The sequence below is a fragment of the Melanaphis sacchari genome, unplaced genomic scaffold (genome assembly GCF_002803265.2).
Source record: "Melanaphis sacchari strain LSU unplaced genomic scaffold, SCAv2.0 Contig9_pilon_pilon, whole genome shotgun sequence".
Taxonomy (NCBI): Eukaryota; Metazoa; Arthropoda; class Insecta; order Hemiptera; family Aphididae; genus Melanaphis; species Melanaphis sacchari.
In genome coordinates, this window is record NW_020271711.1 from 2,120,665 (window position 1) to 2,142,401 (window position 21,737).

The 21,737-nt window shown below is 25.1% G+C and overlaps 1 protein-coding gene across 4 annotated transcripts in view; it reads right to left on the bottom strand.

The window, feature by feature from the left end:
- LOC112603280 (myosin-I heavy chain) overlaps nucleotides 1–21,737 on the bottom strand; it is a 110,636-nt gene that overhangs the window by 40,112 nt on the left and 48,787 nt on the right. For all 4 annotated transcript variants that reach the window (XR_003115155.1, XM_025351790.1, XM_025351789.1 and 1 more), the window contains exon 3: nucleotides 9,231–9,293. Coding sequence is in view for 3 of the 4 variants with exons in the window: in XM_025351790.1 (XP_025207575.1) it covers nucleotides 9,231–9,293 (63 nt within the window). In the remaining variant the exon portion in view is untranslated. The remainder of the gene's footprint in view (nucleotides 1–9,230; nucleotides 9,294–21,737) is intronic.

Below are 21,737 nucleotides of genomic sequence, written 5' to 3' on the forward strand. Positions count from 1 at the left end.
ATAATAGTATGGTCTCTATTATACGTAATGTATGAACAATTCAAACAAAATAATTTTAAAAGGCGTATTTGTTTATATTAAATAATGTTTAAATTATTTTTTAATTAACAATAATTGGCAATACAATAATAAAAATAGCTGAAATATCTTTCATTTATTGCAAAATTAAAAAATAATTTTCAATCGATTAAAAATAAGAATACATACAATATTATACCTAACCTAAGCGCATGTCTTACACTAAAGATTTTCTATAATGCCCAAAGTTTAGAATATTGATGTCTGAATTCTGAATCCATCTTTTAAACGAAAAAAAGATAGTCAAAGTTTTTAAGATCAATAAATATTTGTTTTATGTTTCAATATTCAAAGAATTAATGCTATATATGCAGAGATCTATAAGCCTATTTGAATTGGTTGAAGTACCGGAGTTCTATTTTTTCATAAACTTTATACTACTTATACATGAATAAAATATACTATACAAATTACATTAAAAAATAATAAGAATTAACTGACTTGAACATATTTATAAACATATATTATCTATATTATAGGTTAGGTTTAGCTATTAATTAAAATATTTAATGAACAATTCTATAACTATATTGATCTTGCCCATAAGTATCCAGTACTCTAAAACTATATTAATAAGCATAGTGTGTTTGTTTTTTAGGGGGGAAAGGAGTAAAGCTAATTTTAACGTTCCTCTTCGATCCCCTTTCACAAACAATAGATATTAAATAATGTATTTAATAATGTATTAAATGGAAAGAATATAAATGTACTTCTACAGCTATTTTATATGGCCCATTTTTTTGTATAGGGCCTGCCTAAACAATTTATTTTTATTGTGATTGAGGTTTTAATTTAAATTAATTTTTTATGTTCTCGCTAGTCACGTTTTTTTGATACTATACACATTAAATTGCGTATAAGGTAATTTAATATTTAATCGAAATACACAAGTTTACGAGAATCAAATTATTTCTGCAGAATGGTTAAAAACTTATAACAAACTCTGTGAATCGATTAAAGGGTGTTTTTAAATTTTTTACGCAAACCGATATAATCGTTTTATGATACCATTATATTTCATTTAAGCAAACAATTTTTAAACCAATTTCCGAAATAAATTAATTAAGTATACGTATACCCTACCCACGTGTCAAAAAAAAAAAAAAAAACGTTTTCACGGTTGAGTATAAGTATGAGTACGTATAAATATAATAATAATATAACGCGCTATAGCTGTGTGGTATACTTGTGAAGTATTTTAAATTAATTACGTGCAACTGAGATGTTTTTGACGAAGTGACACTCAAGTCTAGAAAACCACGTGTACAATATAATTAAACTATACTTAAGTACCGCTTTATACAACAATACAAATATATATATATATATATTTAAAAACTGTGGTCGTACTGAGTACAAAAACAATAATACGTCAAATATAAACAGACTTGTGGTAATTGCCAGTATTATGTGTATTTCAAAATGTCTTCTTTAAAAAAAAATTATTTTACTCAACCCATTGTTGTTGACAAGTTCGCAAAAGTCGTTCTTGATTGATTGTGAGATCTCACTGTTTCCAAACAGATGGGTATAAATGCAAATCTGCATTTTAGAATGAAAGACGTATAAAACTAACTGTCTAACGGCACAAAATATACTATCAAATAAGAGTGGATAAAATGTAGTTATGGTAGTACAAATAATATCAAAATACCACTTTTTCTACTCGTGATTTCTTTTTAAAAACCATAATCACTTAAATGTCTTAAATTATTTAAAAATATTAAAATAGCTATTTTTCGCATTCAGTGATCATAGTACTATACTTTGATTAATTTTGATGATTTTTAGAACTGAAATTTTAAAACTTAGAAATATACTGATTAGGTTTTAAGGTAATTAATAGTGCCTACTTATTTGTACACACTTGTAATTTTTATGAAAAATAAATTAATATAACTAAATCAAGTGGAAATTAATTAATGATCAAAATTTACTTGTAATTTATAATTTTTGTATATATTACGTAGATATACTGCTTCTAAGACTTAAAAATTAGAAATGACCCAGTAAACATTTACTCAAACTCCTATAATAATCCACCATTGCTTCTAAATCCGAGTCCGAAAAACGATCTGTTGATGAACAGGACATTTACAATCAACAAATTAGTTACCTACCTATACATAATCCAGTCGTAAATAAATATTAGAGCTTAATATTATGTATATTGTTAAGTCATATTTTTGATTTTTTTTTTTATGTCTTCGATCACAAAACCAATATAAGCAAAGTTTCTCTTTGCAGCTCCCCTCACGGTTTATACCTAGATATGATATGCCTACTATATATGTACATACGATATGCTATTTACACCTACGAGTGTTGCATGCAAATAGACTTTAGTTAAAATATGGGTGCGTAATAATATATTGTGGCGGTTGATGTACGATATATTCTAATAATATAATATAAGTACAGAGGTATCCGAGAAAGGGCGAACAAACGCTGAAATTTCGCCGTCGTTCCGCACCGGCCACAACAGATCAATACCCAGTTCGCGAGGCCTCGGCGGGCGTGTGGAGAAACGTTCGTCGCGCGTTCACTGCTATAACTACCGCTGCCTGAGTCACACCCCTATATATAGGGGTTGTAACGATGAGTGTACTGTCTGTTCGTACACGCGCATATATGTGCATGTATGTACTTATCTTATTTATAGGTATAAATTCAATTATAGATAATATTAAAACGCGTGAACTAGTTAAAATTATATATACGTAAATATACACATCAATAATCAAAGTTTTTACTTTATCGGTATTGCTAATAAACATCGATTCCACCTGTACAGATAGTTTAAAAAAAAACCTATCGCTATTTATCAGTTAGCGATTTTTTGTCTCGTGATCATCTTGGTTATGCCTTAACTCTATTAATTAATTCAAAAATATATTTACATTTGATTTAAGTGTTTAAATCTATAATAATAATATGTTCACAAAATATATAAGACGTGTATACTTATATCTAACCAGTAATCCCAGTAATACACCATAACACACAATTAGTTCAAAATCGTATTATTTAAATATAGCTAATTATTACTCAAGCCTAACATAATATTAAAATGTAGATATTTCAATACTTAACTTTATTTCGGGATTTCTGTTGAATCATTCACTTTTCTTTTACAAAATTGATTTTATTAAATTTTATGAAGATAAATATAGTAAAATTGTGTATAATATTAATATGATATTAATAATATAAATTTAAAAACAATTAATGAAATAATGATTTTTAATATTTATGTTCAGTAAGCGTATAATATATATTCCCTCTTTAGTTTCTAGTTAATCTACTTAACATTTTTTTAAATTTTTTTATGAAAAACAGTAGTTCAATATGGTTACCAAAACTTACAAGTTTAAATTTGCGAAATCGATATGTTCAAGTAAAAAAAAGTCAATTGAAATCAACGAAATCCCATTTTAAAATCGGTATTATACTATTATAACTTTAACTTAAACTACACTATTACACTATTTCTATAATATTATATAAATATAATGTTGTGTAGCTTAGATTATTTTATTGTTTATACATTATAGATTTAATAAATATATGTACACTACAGAACAAAATCGTCTTCTCGTTAATTATAGAATTAATTGTACAGCAAGTATTTCATCATGAAAATATTCGCCAGAATCAACATACGGGAGAGGGTGAAAAAACATAGATCGCATGAACCATTGCGGAATGTTTTTTCTGGTTTTTTTGTAAACTTTATTGATTTTGTTGCGTTATTTTTGTTTTTGTTTTAAGATTGTAAATATATATGATGTCTACCATATTATAAAAGTTTTAATACAAACGAACAATGAGAACTAAATAAATAATTGTATTAATGTATTATTGCAGCATACCTACATTATGTAATAATTGTAATATAATTCAATTTAAATTCGCATATACCTAATATTGGTTTTTTTTTGTGTTAGAAATTAAATCAGAATCAATTTAACCTGATAGTACCTTTCTTATATAAAACGCGCGTCAGCTTGTACCTTCATCAGCTAGAAAAGAAAATTTCAAAAATAACAGACTGAGAAAATAATTATGCGATAATCGCTATATTTATAATTTTTACTCAGTAAAATATAAGAATTTACGCTGTACACGCTCCACTAAAATTAATACTTCACGGATCCCACAAGACAGGTCTTCGACAACAGAGCGCACGTGAACACACCATAAAAACGTGTCCATTACGTTAAATTTTTACTTAGTATAAGTACACATGTAAGTCTATAACTGCAGAGGAACTTTTATAAATGCAAAATACAATTTTTAATTTGCGAAAAAAATGTGTAAGTATACTTTGATAAAATATAAATGAATATTATGAGATTAAAATAAACTAAACACACAGTTATAGACAAATCCTAGTTTTTTGGGGCAAGAAATGTAACGAACTCAGTAGTGTATTCAAATACCCATATATCGTGTTTAAACTTTTGAGTAGAGGAATATGTATATTATTATTTGGTGACTTACATGGTGTGGTGATAAAACGTTTCAATTGCGCAGCGTTTGTGTATGGTTTACGTAATTGTAAGTTTGTATTGTATGAATATATACTTATTTGACAATTAATCTTCGTTTTGGTTAAATTAACGAGGTGTTGGCGGCGTTACAGGTTTCAAGTAACTTACATCTTACGTCCGCAAGTCATAATATTAACTATGAAATAAAACCCTCTAGGCCGTCAAAAGTTCTCTCAGATTCACATTAAATAAACGTCACTTATTTATAACTTACATTAAGTATAAATGTAGAATATTTACTATATACGTACAGTAGTTAGTCTTTAAACATCAATATATTATTTTTTTAAAAAAAATAATAAGAATTTTTCGTTACAATTATTAATTGAAATTATTTTTTTATTTTTTAGTCAATGTAATGTATAATATTATTATTTTCAGTCTTAACTTTACAATTTTTCTCCTTAAGATTTTCTTGTTAACTTAATTATTAATTGATTCTTATTTCTATTGTGTTACAAATTAATACATACATGCTATAAATTATTATAAAAAAAAAAATTTGAAAAATATTTATATCGTATCTGTGTATTATAAGTGTAAGTATTCGAAAACTGCACAGTTTTACAATGTAACTGTACAAGTTCTGTAACGGTATACTTAGCCCTACATTTTTTTAAGAGGGGGTGAGTTAAATCTAAAAATCGGATATATCGGAAAATATGAACACTGTTTGTCATAAAAGAGAAATAAGAGTTTAAGCGATGACTTTAGAGAAATAGCTTATTACGAATGAATTATTTCAACTATTTTTCCAACACAGAACTTTTTAATAACAACATTTTAACTAAGTATTGAACTTTGAGATCTACAAAATACTTACATAAAATAGCAATTATTTTCACGATAAATTATTTTGCACTGAATTTGGCATTGAATTAGATATCTATATGATATCATTATCGTGTACATATTTGCTGAACTCGAGTAAATATTTTATAAATCTCTGTTTTACGTTATTTGATAATTAACTTTGGTTAAATTTCAACATATGCTTCGTGACTTGTTGGCTTGTAGCGTTTCTATTACGAGGGGAGCCTGAGTTCAATCCAAGACATAAGATATTACAAGGGCATGTAAAATAAAAATAAAAAAATGATTTATTTTAAAACAAAGCTCCTCCTTCCTCCCTCCACCGATCACTGTAAATTCAAATAATTTGTACCAGGAAAAATAATGTTCTCATTGTATCTTTATAATTATGGTCATACGATGTTATATTATTCACCACATGCCTTTACATACTACACTACCGCAACTAAATTTCACAACATTAAAGTCACTCTGAAAGTTGGAACTCATAGCACGTCATTATTACATACCAATGAATATTATAATAATGACATTAAAATCTCTCGAACACCATACAGCGTGATATGAATATTTTATGTTCTGTTTGCAAAATGTCCCTTCGAACACATTCTCCGCCTCATATAGTCATATTATACGTATAGCAGGAACACGAAATGGTATCTACACGATCGTTCTGAAATTTCTGTCAGCTTATGGCTTATGGTGTTCGATATATATTAAACATGGCGATATTTACCAAGCACAGTGAATTCGATTAAAAATACTTTTTTTTTTTCAAATTTCGATTATTGAAATTATTAAGCATGTTCTAAATGATCGGAAATGATATACTTAGTATATATTTTTTTTATCTAACTTGAGTTTTGTCTTGTGGAGATAGTTTATTTTTTTTTTTTTTTAAACGAATAGGTAATTATTTATTGTGATTTGTAAAGTTGAGGATTTTTCGAAAATGTTGGTGTGGGTACAATGTATCCGGTACATATATCGAGATTTTAACAAGTAGTTTATATATTATTTAACTTGAAATACTAAGGATAAAAGTCTATTATAACAAGATTAGAATATATAATGTTAAATTGGTAAATCACCCTGTATACATAAAAGGTACCTTTACATCAATTACCGTTATTCGGTGCCCTATCTATACTGTAGAATATAATATGAAGCCATGAAGGTATGATTCGTTTAAATATTATTATAATATATTTTGTGTATTTAACCATTTAGGTGATGTTAGGGATACTATCGCTCCCAGTGGTAAATTATTCAGGGATTTAGGAAAAGCATCATTATTATCCACAACCTACAACCATTTTCCATTGTCATTCGTCAATCAAGAAACAAACATTTTATATCGTATCGCAATTTTATGTAAAATCAAAATTATTAGGTCTAAAAAAAAAAATTTTGTGGTTTATAAAAATAATAAAATACTATTTAAATGGTCAAAGATAATATAAAATTATCTTATACTATAAATTTTGTATAATTTGTGATATGGTTCACGCAGCAATAGAATGCTACTACTGTATCACTCTAAAATTATCGATTTAAAATTGTAGTAACTCATTAAATATATATTTATTTTATTTTATTGTCAAACTATAATAATTTAGTACTGAAGGTAATAAAAATAATAATAAAAAAAAAAAAATACTACTTTTTTTTATTTTCTAATGTAATTTTTTTTTATATATACAAATTAAAGTATACCAAGCTAATTTAACTTAATTAAGTGATTTATTTTAATATAATTCTATAATCATATTTTTATTTTTGATATGGTCAATAGTTTTTAAAGATATATATTATGTATTCATTGTGTTGGACTTTGATGTAATTATTAAATTATATTTATACATGAAAACTATAGCATATTCAAACTGTTGTCGAAATAGTAATAATGCTTCTAGAAATTAGGCAATAGAAAAAAATTATAAAAAACACTTATTATTTCTAAAGTTTTTAAATTTTAAATTTTTGCAACAGTAATTGAGAGTAAGTTTTTTCAAACTTTTCACATTTTCATAAATTTTCTGGCAGTTGATTATTTTTAAATGTAGATAAAAGGGACAGCACTAGAACTATCTAAAAAATCAAAACTCTAAATATGAGTAAAACGTTATGTACCTTAACTTAGCTGAATATTACTGCAGCATTGCCTTTAGTGAATTCGGGTTAGTGTTTGGTGTTGACCTTTATTTAGAGAATTTGGAATTTTTATAATAGGTATATAATAGATTTGTTTTATTAAGTGCTGTATTAAATGATATAACACATTTAGTTTTGAGAAATTGTGTGCAAATATTTTGAATCGTAATAATAATGGTTTATTGTAAAAGTGTTAAAGTGGAACTATTATCAAATATATAGAAATGGTTTACAAGACCTTTCTTGAAAAAAAAATAAAAAACATTATTTAAAAAAAAAAATAAAAAATAATAATAATCTTTTTTTTCTGTAATCGAACTATAATTGAGTTATAATTCTACCCAAAGACTGAAACTGTGTACGTATGAAATTAAAACATGTACAGGTATTATAGTAACAGTATTACAGTAAATACCATGACATTGTATACTTCAATGATATTAATATTATTGATTATACAATTTTGATTTTGTTTTAAATTATTTGTAACAATATAGTAATTGTAATGATGAAGATAATAATAATAATACATAGAAATAAATTGGATTGCTTTTAAAATTAAATAATTTTGAAGGGCTATAATATAAATGTTCTAACTTAAATCTAATACCACAGCAGTGTTTTTACTAAGTTTTCATAGCAAAACTGATTGTATTATGCAAATTATTTTAATGAGATTGCTAATTTACAATAAATTAAAAATATATTTATGTATTATCAACTATTATCAATTCATTAAATATCTATGCCAATATTAGTAAATCCATTCTCTAATTGTCCTTCAATAGCCTTTGTGGCAATAATAATAATAATAATAAAAAAAAAATGAAGACTTATTAAATAATATTGGTTGAACAATAGGTTTCAAGGGATGATAATAGACAATACATGCAGTTTCGTAAAAATAAAAATTACGCAGACGTGCAGAACAAAAATTTAACATTTTCGTCTTTGAATTTCTACCTACATTTTAACATACCATATAATATAAACAGTAGGTAATACTGTCAAGTCCCTAAATATAGATATTTATTAATATGCTTTCTATTCATAAATTGTTTTTAAAATGTACAACCATTATGAGTAAGATTATTTTTATTTGTAGTATTTAGACTCCACGTCCTATATTTTTTTCGTGACGTCATTCTTATTTGAACTACCGTATATGCTGTAGTATTTAAAATGTTTACATCGTTGCATTTTACCGTATACAGTAATATAGCAATAATAATAATAATAATAATAATAATAATAATAATAGTCGATAGAATAAATGTTAGTAATACTAAACAATAATAAATATTAAATAAATTTTTTTGTCATACGATATTTAAATATAGCGTTAAGAAACGATTAGAATACATGATAACTGATTATTTCTTATTAAAATGTGTCTTTAAATTCTAAAAATATTTAATCGGTTTATAAATTATTGAATTCCAATTTAATTTTGGAAATATTGCATGCCATATTGACATAACAAATTATAGTAATAAGTATATAGATGAGTACATTTTAACATATTTTGTCACATAATGTATACAAATTTAAACCTATGGCTAAAATAAATACTTTCTGACTACATAACTTATTATAAGACGTTGGTATAATATAATCGAATAGTTTACTTACATTTGAATAAATTCCCAACTCCTTGTAAGGGTTCACTGCAACCAATATCGTTCCTGTGTAAGTCTGTTTTAAAACAACGTTAAGGAAAAATATTTAAAATAAATAAGTACAATAATATTATAATATTACATGCTAATAGTTATTTTATTGTCGTATTAGTGCAATAATACGATTTCAATATTATTAGGCGATTCAGATAATTTATTTTCTATACGAATATCTATATTAATAATTTATTAAATATTAAGAAATGTATACCACTTTAAGATGACTAATATTATGAACGTATACTTATATTGAAATTATTAGAAAGAAAAATAAATATATCATAATTAGTATAACTCAAATACTTTTAAATTTAATAAGTAATAACCAATATAATATTGGACATATATTTAAATCATTTTCTGAATTTAAGCATAAAAAATTAATTTTTTAATTACTAATTTAAAATAATAGTTTCACATATAAATAACATAAATACAACTTTACATACTGTATTTCATTTTTTATATTCCGGTATATAAATTAGAATAACTAGGCAAAACGCCAATAATAGCTTTTCTACATTTATCAAATGAAAAAAAATATATATATTAATATAATGATTATCAACTAACTATCTGAAGTATAACAAATCATTTTTTTTTTTTGAAAATTATTTATTTTTAAATACGTCTTAGATTGTATTTATTGTATTCATATATTTTACTTAACTATAACAGTATAACATATAATATCTATAAACGTACATAATAGTTTATAATATAATTGAACCCATTTCTTATTTATAAATGAAAAAATCAGTAACTTCCATTATTGAAGTCAAAAAAGTCCTACAATCAGTTATATTATTACCTCTGAATAACAGTATTTGTAAAAGACTTGTTTTCATCATTTAATAAAAAAAATTTGTCGATACCTCAGTATTTTATAAGGCATAAGAACTTTTCTCTTGAAAAAAATGTTTGTACACAGAAAACGCTCCAGCTCCGTCATCTTTAAACTTGTTCTTTAATGTATATACAAAAAAAAATAGTGTGAACCAATTCAATTTTTAAATAAAATTTTTGAACATTGCTAATACATTATGATATTTTTGTTGATTACGCTCTCTGATAATTTTTTTTTACGACCGCCAACAATTGATTGATTTACAGCCACCATATTTTAGTATTATAATACAAAAATATGATGAATATAATATACATATAGTGATAGGTCGCTGTTAGACTTGCACATATACTTCTTCTTCGAGTGTATCTGTCATCCGACTGGTTTTGCCGCTCTACTACTCGTATCTATTCATTTTTGTATTCTATGGCCTAACCATAATAATTTTTTAGGTTTAATAGTATATTTTATTGACCCTTGAATTGTTTGACACTCTGTATATCTAGCTTATTCTTAGCAAACGTTTATTGCACCACATTCTCAGAAGATTTTATTGTTTCCTAGTCTTTTTTGTTGTACTTCCATACCTCCATTATATTATATAGTGCTACACATAATATGTTTTCAGTATCCTTCTTTTTTTTTGAATTCAATATTTATTTTATTTGAAAATAGGAACTGTTTTATTTTTATTATAAAATGAAATCATTGTCATTCCAATTCATATCTTAATTTATTTTACATCTCACATCATGTATAATTTATTGTTCTCAACAGCAACAACGGTTAACTTATTCTATGATTTATTTACAGATTAACCTAAGTATTTGCTTGTATTCTTAACATTATTAACACCAATATTTTTGTTTTATTGACATTTATGCCCATTTTATATTTGTTTACATGTAAAGAAATTAAAAATACTACACTGAAAATAATATTCTTTATAACGATATATGACTGCGGCGGAAATTTCAATCAATTCGTAAAATGTTTCACGTGCACTGTCAATATTTTTTGTTTCTGCAAAAATCGAGTTCGTTTGAAATTGAAACAACGGGACCGTGACCGTTTGCGCATGTGTTTTTTTTCACCCTCTTATGCAGTGCTGACAATATGTGCCTACCATGTTAATATATTACATTCATATATATATATATACGTTTAAATATAATAGTATAAATCACAATGTGTAAATATAGACGCGAGATCAGGGCCCAAATGGCAGAGGGGTAGGGCCGGTAGGAGTATAGTAGTTCAACTCTACACAGTCGGCCAGGATCTTCGTTACATAATCGCTAAACGAGAACCCTATACATATTCTATAATATATACGAACCTAACGAATTTCAGTATTTTTGTCGTCTCCCCGGAAACATTAAGTTGTTATATAATATCTAAATGTATTTAGTAAAATATTTTTCACCGTACTCGTAGTTATATAATTGTGTATTACAACTGATTAGCTATAATAGTGACATACTAAAAAATAAAAATAACTTAAAGACCTACTGGTATTTTGTCAAATATACGTGTGCCACATAAAAATTACACTAGCATTTAGTCAATTCATATTTAACAATTTTACGGCATATTTTAAGAATCTATTTCTTTTACACAGTTTTTTAAATAATTTAAAATACAAAATAACTCGAGTATATCAAATTAACATTGTAACAATTACCCCGTTCTTTCTATAACTGCTTGTTACGGTAACCTAGGTACGTAAACAAAAAATTGGGTAAATCACCTCAATATTTCGTATCAAACAAAAACTGCAGCGATCGAAACAAATTCCAGCATATTTGACCAGTCACCAGTGATTGCGTGTGAACTTAAAACTCATACTAAACTCATTTATTTACAATTGCAACAGGTAGTATTTGCCTTTTCCAAATCAACAATCCTGAACAATAATCAGCAACACATACCGAAATTTATCATAATATAGCAGTATGACAATGGTGATAGTTAAAAATTTACAGTGTATAATGTGTATTATAGGTCCTTAGGAGTAGTCATCGATTCTAGCTAAATTGTCGTTCGTAAAGTTGATTTAACCATTGATAACTAACATAAGTGAGCACTAGGTAACATACTTTTTAAATAACAAAAAATTTCTATTTTTTTTTTTTTTTTTTTTTTAATCACAAGTTAGTTAATTTTTAGACCAATTAAATAATCTTAATACCAGATTAAATATTAATTATATTAATTTAGGCACTTAGCTTTTTCCAATTTATTTGAAAAATGTATATCTACATTAAGTTCAATATATTTTATATAGATCTATAATTTAAGTTAAAACTATTAATTTAATTAATTTTTGTTTATTCAAATTATATACAATTATTTTAAATAATAAAAAAAAGTTCCCTGATTACATAACTTAATATTTTTTACCATATTCATTTTAAATTGTTAAGTATAGAGTTAGTTAACTACTAACATATAATTTAATATTACTTTCGTTGACTTAAATTAATTGACTCGAACTAATTTTATCCATTAAATTGTTCATATTTATTGATCAGTAAAATTAAAATATTGATGACTTTTGTATTTTTTCCCTTTTGATCTTATAAATTTGTTTCATGCTCCCTAATTCAAAATATACTAATTTAATTTTGCAATTTTAAGTAAATTTTGGTATAAATGCATGCATTTTTTTTTTTTTTTTTTTACGTCATTTTTTTCGTACAATGTATAAGGAGTGTAGGATTTTTTTCAAATTTTAGATTTTTAAGAAAATTTGTATAATATTCCAAAAAATTAATCTTATTACTATTATTGCGGGATTTTAGTTAAGTTTAAATTTATCACGTACCGGTAATATTTGCCGTACGCGTGTTACACATTTATAAAATAAGTGCTTTTTAACTCATATATTAATCATACACAACGCTTATTGAATATTATATTTATAAATTGTACGGAATAAATTCGATAAACAAGATTAAATTGACATGGACGAATTGGTCGACGTATTAATTGCAGTAAAAAGAAACTATAGTCAGTAGTGATTCTGTATTCACGTTCACCATTTAACCGATATTTTTTAATTTTATATTTAAACAATTTTAAACATGTCAAAAACAAAATCGAAGATCTAACTACCATGGTATCTTGATCTAATTCAAGTATACACCTAGAACGTCCGTTGATGATAATTTTTAAATTCATTTCTAAGAGTTTTTATGGCATTTTAGCATTTTTTTTTTTTTTTAGAGGGAATTTTTGTGTTTTTGGTCATCAACATTTTAACTCTATTGATCAGCAATAATAAAAGGTTAACATAAAGTAGAGTTTGTAGGTTTATGTGAACATTTTGTAAACATGTGTAGCAAAATATAATGAAGGTAAAGTCTTGTGTGGGCTTACCCTTCCCACCTACCACTTGGTGAATAAATCAATCTCCAGATTAGCCTTTGATATAATATAATGTGGGTAGATCATAAACATCACATACTCGTGCACACACATCGAATATGACAGAACAAACAACAACAATAACAACAACTATACATTAAACGCATTCGCTTCAGCACTAATGGAAATACATGAATACAGGTATACTTACATACAAAGTGTATCATCATATCTGTCCTCATATAATATCTATAACTTTACCTCTCTAGAAACAGTAATATATATTTATAAAATTTAATATATTCCTTGATTTATCGCCGAGAATAACAATAAAGGTACATTTTGTCATGGCCCATTGACGACTTTTGTATGTAGGTAATAATGCAATATTCACTCCGACCAATCACTTGGCCTCTCATTTTGACTACTGACCATTACGCCACGCATAAATTATTGGTGCAAAGGCGTAAGAAAAAGCCGCACGAAACGAAATTAACCATTTCTTTATATACATGTATAGTTTATATCAGCCCACACCATAGTACCATTTAATAATGTATATATACATATAACAGAGAAATAAGTCGACTTGTTGACAAGATTGCTTTTATACTCTCAGAAAAAAAAAAGGAAAAAAAAGGAACTAGGTCGAGTAGTCTATCACTTCCGTAGTGTATATAAATGTCAGGCGGAGAATAAACGAGAAAACAAAAAAATAAAAATAATAATCGGGATAAAAGTATACACATATACACGCATAAACGAACTTGCAACTGCGTAATTATTGGGTATATTATAATATATAGGTGCCTAACTTTAAATTATATTATTATTTTTATTATTAAAATACAATTATATAATACAAAATTTGAGCCGAATGTATTCTCACGTTACAATTTTCTAGACTATGTAGGAAAAAGGCGGCGTGCATCGTTAACGAAATAAAAATAAAAATTTAATTGAAATTTCAAAAGTCTTAAAATTTAATTAAGATTAAATTTTGTATTTATTTTATTCCATTAATATGCCATACAATACATGTTTTTATGTTTTCACTTCATATTTTTATACACAGCTTAATGAAATAATAAATAATGTACACTCGGTTATACACGTTTTACAATATGCATTAAATTACCTAATTGAGAATATTTTGAAAAAATGTCATCCAGCAAGCATAAATTATCATTTTTATTACTATATTAAATCATTTTACTCACATTTTTTTTTTCAATATCTAAAATATAATCCTGCAGATTGTTATAGTTGGATATTATTTAATACTAAATTAGGTATATTTTTTAACGTCTTCTTGAGTAAGAAATTTAGATGGATCAAATCCGAATCCCCTATATGAAGTACCAAAAAAGAATTTCTTATTTTATCATTATTGAAATTTTAATTTCAATTTAAATATTTGTTGATATCTTTAGAATTTCAAGCCTTCAAGGTGTAAAAAACTAATTAAATTTAAACTTAATCTATCCTAATCATTTTCCTCTATATTACATTTAATCTATTAGAATGATATCATTTATTATTTTTTAATTCTTAAATATTTACAAGTAACAAAACTAAAATACTTGAGTTTATTTTTTTTAACTAGTCAATATGCGCGTATAATTAATAATTAAAACTTACGTGGCTAAAGTTTGTTCGTATAGTGTATGTTTGTGAAGCATGGATTGTAAAAATACTTTTATTATCTATAACGTCGTTCATTGTTCATATAATATAATTGTAGTTATAAAAAACAATTAGAATAATGAATGTGGCTACCGATAGAAGATTAAGATGTATATTATCATAATATCAAAATATTTGGTTAAAATCGTGAAAAATATATAGGTAGTTACGATCTGACTTCCGGGGTTTTTACTTAAAAAATAATTAATACATAAGTACGCGTGACCATACCTTTATATATACCAACTACACGTGTAGCATGAAAATATTTTAATATTATTGTTTCAACCGATTGTATTGTAATTTTTTTTTTTTACCGCACAATTATTATTATTCTGAAGATCAGAAGGATACGGACATTTCCTATACTTAATTAATAATAATCGTGAAATATAAAATATTCCCTGAAAAAAATTGTGATGGTTAAAGGAACGAGTCAAAAAACGAATTCATTTCAGACGCCATTAAATTATTAATTAATTTTTTTTTCAATAAATATTTCAATTCAACGCCAAAATAATAAATTCACTTTTTTATCTTTATATTCTTCCATATACTCTTTGTTTTAATATCATTGTAAATTGATATCAGGTCATAGATGCTTTTTGTATACTCCACTAGTCGTTTTTTAACTTTGTATATTAAACTAGTTTGTATAGTTACCGACTGTCCCATCCGCAATAATTAAACAAATGCTGTTTGCATTATCCCTTATTACACTTTATTCACAATATATTATTATTTTTTTTTTGAAAAGCTGTTTAATGTGAAAATTTAATTTATTTATTTTACTAAACACTATGAAAAGCTCCTAAGTAAATATCTAAGTATTTAAAGAAAATTTAAAATTTTCTACTCAATTACTTACACGATATTGCAATATTCCAATTATAAAATGAGATCAAACGCAATAGCGTAATTAGGAGTTTTTGAGGGGGAGGGGCAGAAGATATAAGCTTTTTAAATTATATTACATTATATTTATATTTAAAAATAAGCCGATACATCCCCATTTCATTTATCTAATTTTATAAATTATTTTTTCATCTACAATTATAAATTTAAATAATTTATAAATACGAGTATTTGTATATTAATAAATTATAATGTTAATTTCATCATTCTTAGCTTATTTTTTATAAAAGTTTAATTTTATTTTCTAGATTTAATTTTATATTACAAAGTATTGCCATGACTATTTAATACTAATTCGTTTAAGCTTTCTTATTAAATTGATATATAAAAATACATTATTATCCAAATTTTACAAAAAAATAATAAGTAGTATAAAAAAAACTAAAATTTAAGTATAACTGTGGTAAATGCTTAAATTCTTTAGTTAGAATATTAAAAAAGGCTGTTATTGAACTATTTTTCTAAATTATAATCGTTACAGATATATCTTATTACAGAAAATAATTTTTCAACTACGGTTTTGTCATCTACACTACTCCTCATAATTACCCCATTAGTTCAACAAATATTGTACATAGAAAACAAATTATTTTTGTTATCAGTTAAGTAAAGCTAAAAACTAAAAAGTAATGTTCTAAATAATTAGTTTATTGGTACAATATTATGATGTTAGGTTTCGGGATCTACAGTATAAAATAATAAAAAAATCGATATCCTGCATTAAATACAAAATACAATCATCAATGCGTAAATAAATAAAAAACAGATAAACATTTGAAAAACTTATTTTTTTTAAATTTGTAAGTTTATTTGAATAAAAACTCATCAATTAACCATAAAATGCTTATTTGAAGCATTATTACGTGTTTTTGAAGTAGTTGTTATATTATTATCGTCTTCACAATTCGAGCGTAATAAAAGAATAGTAAAAATAAGTCATAAAACCACCAAATAAACACTATTGTATCCGGTGGCCCTGCCACCATAGTATTAAAGTCAATAAAAGCTATTTTAGAGAAAATAACTTTGGACAACTTTATTAAACGCATTAACATAATACAACCGTCATAACAACGATGTTAATCAATAAAACACAGAATGATTTAAAATATGCAACGAAATGTTTAAACTTATTAAAATAAAAAAAATTTAATTTTCATATTGAATCTTAAAGTATTTTTTTTCAACAATAATTTCATATAGGATGTTATTAAAATTTACTGATATTAATAATTAATGTGCAAATTTATTATTTATTATATAATTTATTATTTTCGTTGGTTGGAGTAACACGACTGTTCTGTGTATTTTATGTTATAATATATATTACAATAAATTAGTAAAGTTAGAATAATAGACTATTATTTTTATATTATTTTCTGGTTTTAAAAATAAAAATTAACTATTTAGAATTTAAAAACCTCATAATCTAAAATATATTTAATAGTCACCTAAAATAAATTTTAGAAGTTCTTTATTATTAGTATAACATAGTAAATCATTTATTTCGTAACCAAGATTCAAAAGAATTGTTCATTTTGGAATTACAAAGAAATAGCAAAACTTGAACTGGGTAAAAACATGATTTTAGCATTTTCATTTCATTTTTTTGATAATTTTTCTTAACACATTTATCTAAAAAATCGAAAAATTACGTCTCAAAAAAACAAATGAAATAAAATTTGACAATAGAAAATAAATAACACTTATTAACTAAATGAAGTATTTTTATGAAAACATTCTAATAAAAAAAAAAAAATAATATTATTTATACAAAATAAATATTTTATTGAATGCGATTTAAATTAAATTTATCTAGGTGAGGAAATTAGCGAAACAAGAATAAAATTGCTAATAACAATAAAAAAATAATGAACAGTCACAATAGTTATCTAGAAAATAGAATAGATAAGTATTCTTTTCATCTAAAGAAGTCTATTTATATAGATCACTGATCATAACCAGGCCATATTTATTTTAGTACCATCTATATTATGTGATCCAATAAATTATGTATGAATTGTTATACATTTTTGTATACTCCTATAATAAATATTATAAGTCTTAAACCAGCATGTGACATTGTATTAAAATCCCAAATCTAAGAGTTTTCAAATTACAATTAATAATATCTGAAATTATAAAATATATTTATAAAAAAATAACATTTAATAATTTTACTGTGATCAAAATTAGAAAGTTGTAATTAGTGAATACATTTCTATTGCAATATAAAGTTTTATCATAGTAATTGGTAAATTACGAATGATTTAAAAAAATTATTTATTTATTGATTACCACTTGCTTTGTTTAAGGTTAAATACATTAAAACCGTTTATGATGCTTCTAAAATCTTTGTGTGTAAACTAATTAAAATACAATCGAATAATATGTTATGACCAAAATAAGATGACCTAACCTATATCTATTCAATTTCTCTCTTGACTATTAAAATCGAGTGTGTCATAATTTTCACTTATTTTACACCGATTAAAACAAATATCAATAAAAAAAAAAATAAAAAAAATAATTTATATTTTAAATATAAAAAAGAATTAAAGTGCATTAAACTAGGTAACTGTTCAAAGTTTAGAATTTCTCAGTAAGTGCCCGAAACCCTGAGTTGGGTATTGTATTGTTACTACGACGTAGTTTCTATTGTATTATAATGGTAAACATCTTACAATAATAATATAACTACTTTTTTCGTAATTTTTTTTTTTTGAACAAGTACTTATATGTATATAAACACGCCTATTTTTACTTATATATTCACCTATGTTATAAAAATGGCCATATTTAATTTACACTTTAGTCGCGCAAAAAAAAAAAATAATAATAAACTTTGTATTAATGGACTCGCAGGTTGGGTAAGTACAATGTCAGCCACTTGTCACGTCGGTTCGACATAACACTGTTATGCCAGGTTTTTCAACAAATCCTATAACGCCTCCAAGATTTTTTTTAATAGAAATTTCAAATTACTGTTAAAATATTGAAACGGTACACAATGATGTTATAACTTGTATTGGAGCAGTGTCACGTTATATTGTGTCGTATTCGTATTTAATTTTCTAAATGTATAACTAACAACTGAATTACCTAAGTGAACCGAATGGCTTAACGTTTTAATATTAGTTAGTGGTACCATGACGATAAAAGTTTAATCACTTACAAAAAAAACTATTTTAGCATGATAATAAATTTAAGTTTTTTGTTTATTTTTCGTATAAACAAGTATCTACAGTTACGTCATAATTTCAAAAACTATATGGCTTCCCCGACGAAATTGGAAATAATTTCTTAGTAGATACAGTTAATGATTTCAACTTTTATTAAATACTATATATAAAAATATAATTCATATTTTATTGGTTCAATGTAAATATGTTCGTATTTTGTAATATATTTATCTATATAATGTAAACAAAATATTAGACCTAAAAATATTTAACTTAAAAAAAAAAATAGAATACGTTTTCTTTAAATAAATAAAATTTCATTATATGCTTTTAAACTAGAAAATTAAAACAAATATTTTTCTCATACGATTCTTATTTCATATTAAGCATTTTATTTTTTTTATTTATTTATAGAAATCAGAAAAAATAAAATGATAAAAAACGATATTCGTTTAAACGGAAGCTACGAATATATGATATATGTATGAAAGCAGACTTTTAATATTAACTGTTTTAGAAAAAATAAACTATCAACCGAAACTTTTTATAAACTATATTATTTATTACACACTTGAAATCGTTTTTAAAAATGTTTTCAAAGTAATATTTTGAGTTTATATTTATGTCAGCTAAATCAAATTGGATTTAGATTTTTTTTTAATTATACGGTTTGTTAGTAAAAAATTTTTAAAATATTAACAAACTTTCTGTATTGAAATTAAAATAAATCTTTATATATTAGAGAACACAAAAGTAATTATCTAAAATAAAATGTTTCTATCTGAAATTTATGTTTTATCAAGAAATTAAATAAATAGCCGTACAAATTACCAAAAGTGCAGTTTAAATAAAATAATCATGCTTATTATCTAATCTAAAAATTTTTACCAATACTATAAACAAATTTTTAAATCTGCAGATACTATTAAGGATTTTTTGAACAAAGCTCATCAATTCAGTCACTTTTATAATCAAAACCTCCAATATTGTAAAATATCGTTAGCATTAAATATCACTCATCCTTTCACCCATAATAATCTAGACAAATACAGAAAATCAAAACTGTATTTGGGCAGTAAAAAAAAATTCTTTGATATATATAATTATATATTTTTTGCGAAAATGCTCCGTTAAAATTCTTCAAATAATATAAAAACATTTTTTTTTTTTTTAAATGACTAAATATTTATTAAATTAAACAATAGAATATATATAAGATTGGTACTTAGCGTTAATAAAATGATAAAATATACTGTATTTAGTATTATAGGTGTAAAAAATAAAAAATAATTTTTTTCTCAATCAAGACCAATATTGCGATTTCAATTATTTCGTGGTCTTTAACTAAAGTACAGACGTCCGCAAGACGTTAAATAAAAAAAACAAGAAAAATGAAAATGTATTATGATCAACAATGAATACAAGTGATCGTTAAAATATTATTATTATATAAAATCCATACGTACGATAATGAAAATTAATATTTCTCGCAACACAAGAGAAAACGGTATTCCATTTATCACCGATGTCGTATACATAATATTATTATGTATAAATGTAAGCCATGCGATCACGCAACCGCTTTGTCGAAGGTACATATCGCGTGTCAGCTATCGTTGGAGTTATTATTATTTTTAAATTTTAATCTACTAGCGTCAATGAGCAAAGAAAATGTAAAAATAATATAAGTCGAATTCATTGAAAATCTATATAATATTATACATTGTTTGTGTATTGCGAAAGGTATATATTTTCAGAGCAATTTCGGGGGCGGTCTGGCGGGCGCCCCCGAGCGAGGCTTGCTGAGGGTGGTGGCTGCCGCCGAACATGATGAGTCATCGCAGCGGACAGCCAGATCGGCTGCACGGGGTTCATTCCACTCCCTCGACGATAGAGGCGGCGGCAGCGGCAGAATATACAACGATAATAACATAATAGATCGATATGACCCCCTTTCCACGCGCGGAGATGAAGGGGAAAAAATGTTCCCAGTTGAACGTATTACATATTTATATATGCATATAAAACTAAACAGGACGGTTGTCATCTGACGAACAATGTTCATTACTTCGTGACGATTTATTCATCGGCACACGTAAATTATATATGTAACCATGTTATTATTATATATACAGTAGTCGTAAAAAAAAAAAATTGTAATAAGTGCGATGAATTGCAGAATATAATATATCATTATACAATACGTCGATTATATACCAACCCTTCGGCAAGATTTGTTAAATGTACGAGAGCTATGATCATGGGGAGGTGATGCTTATACTTCTTCAAATATTTCCAAAGATACCCCCTCCCATTGAAAATACCAAATTCTATCGAAAACTCTAATCACAATTGTTTATTGTGTCAACTTACCACTTATTTTTACATACAATTTATATATTATGTATTTATATATGTAGTATACTTTTAAAAATATATAAAAAGCATTTATTTTTGTTTG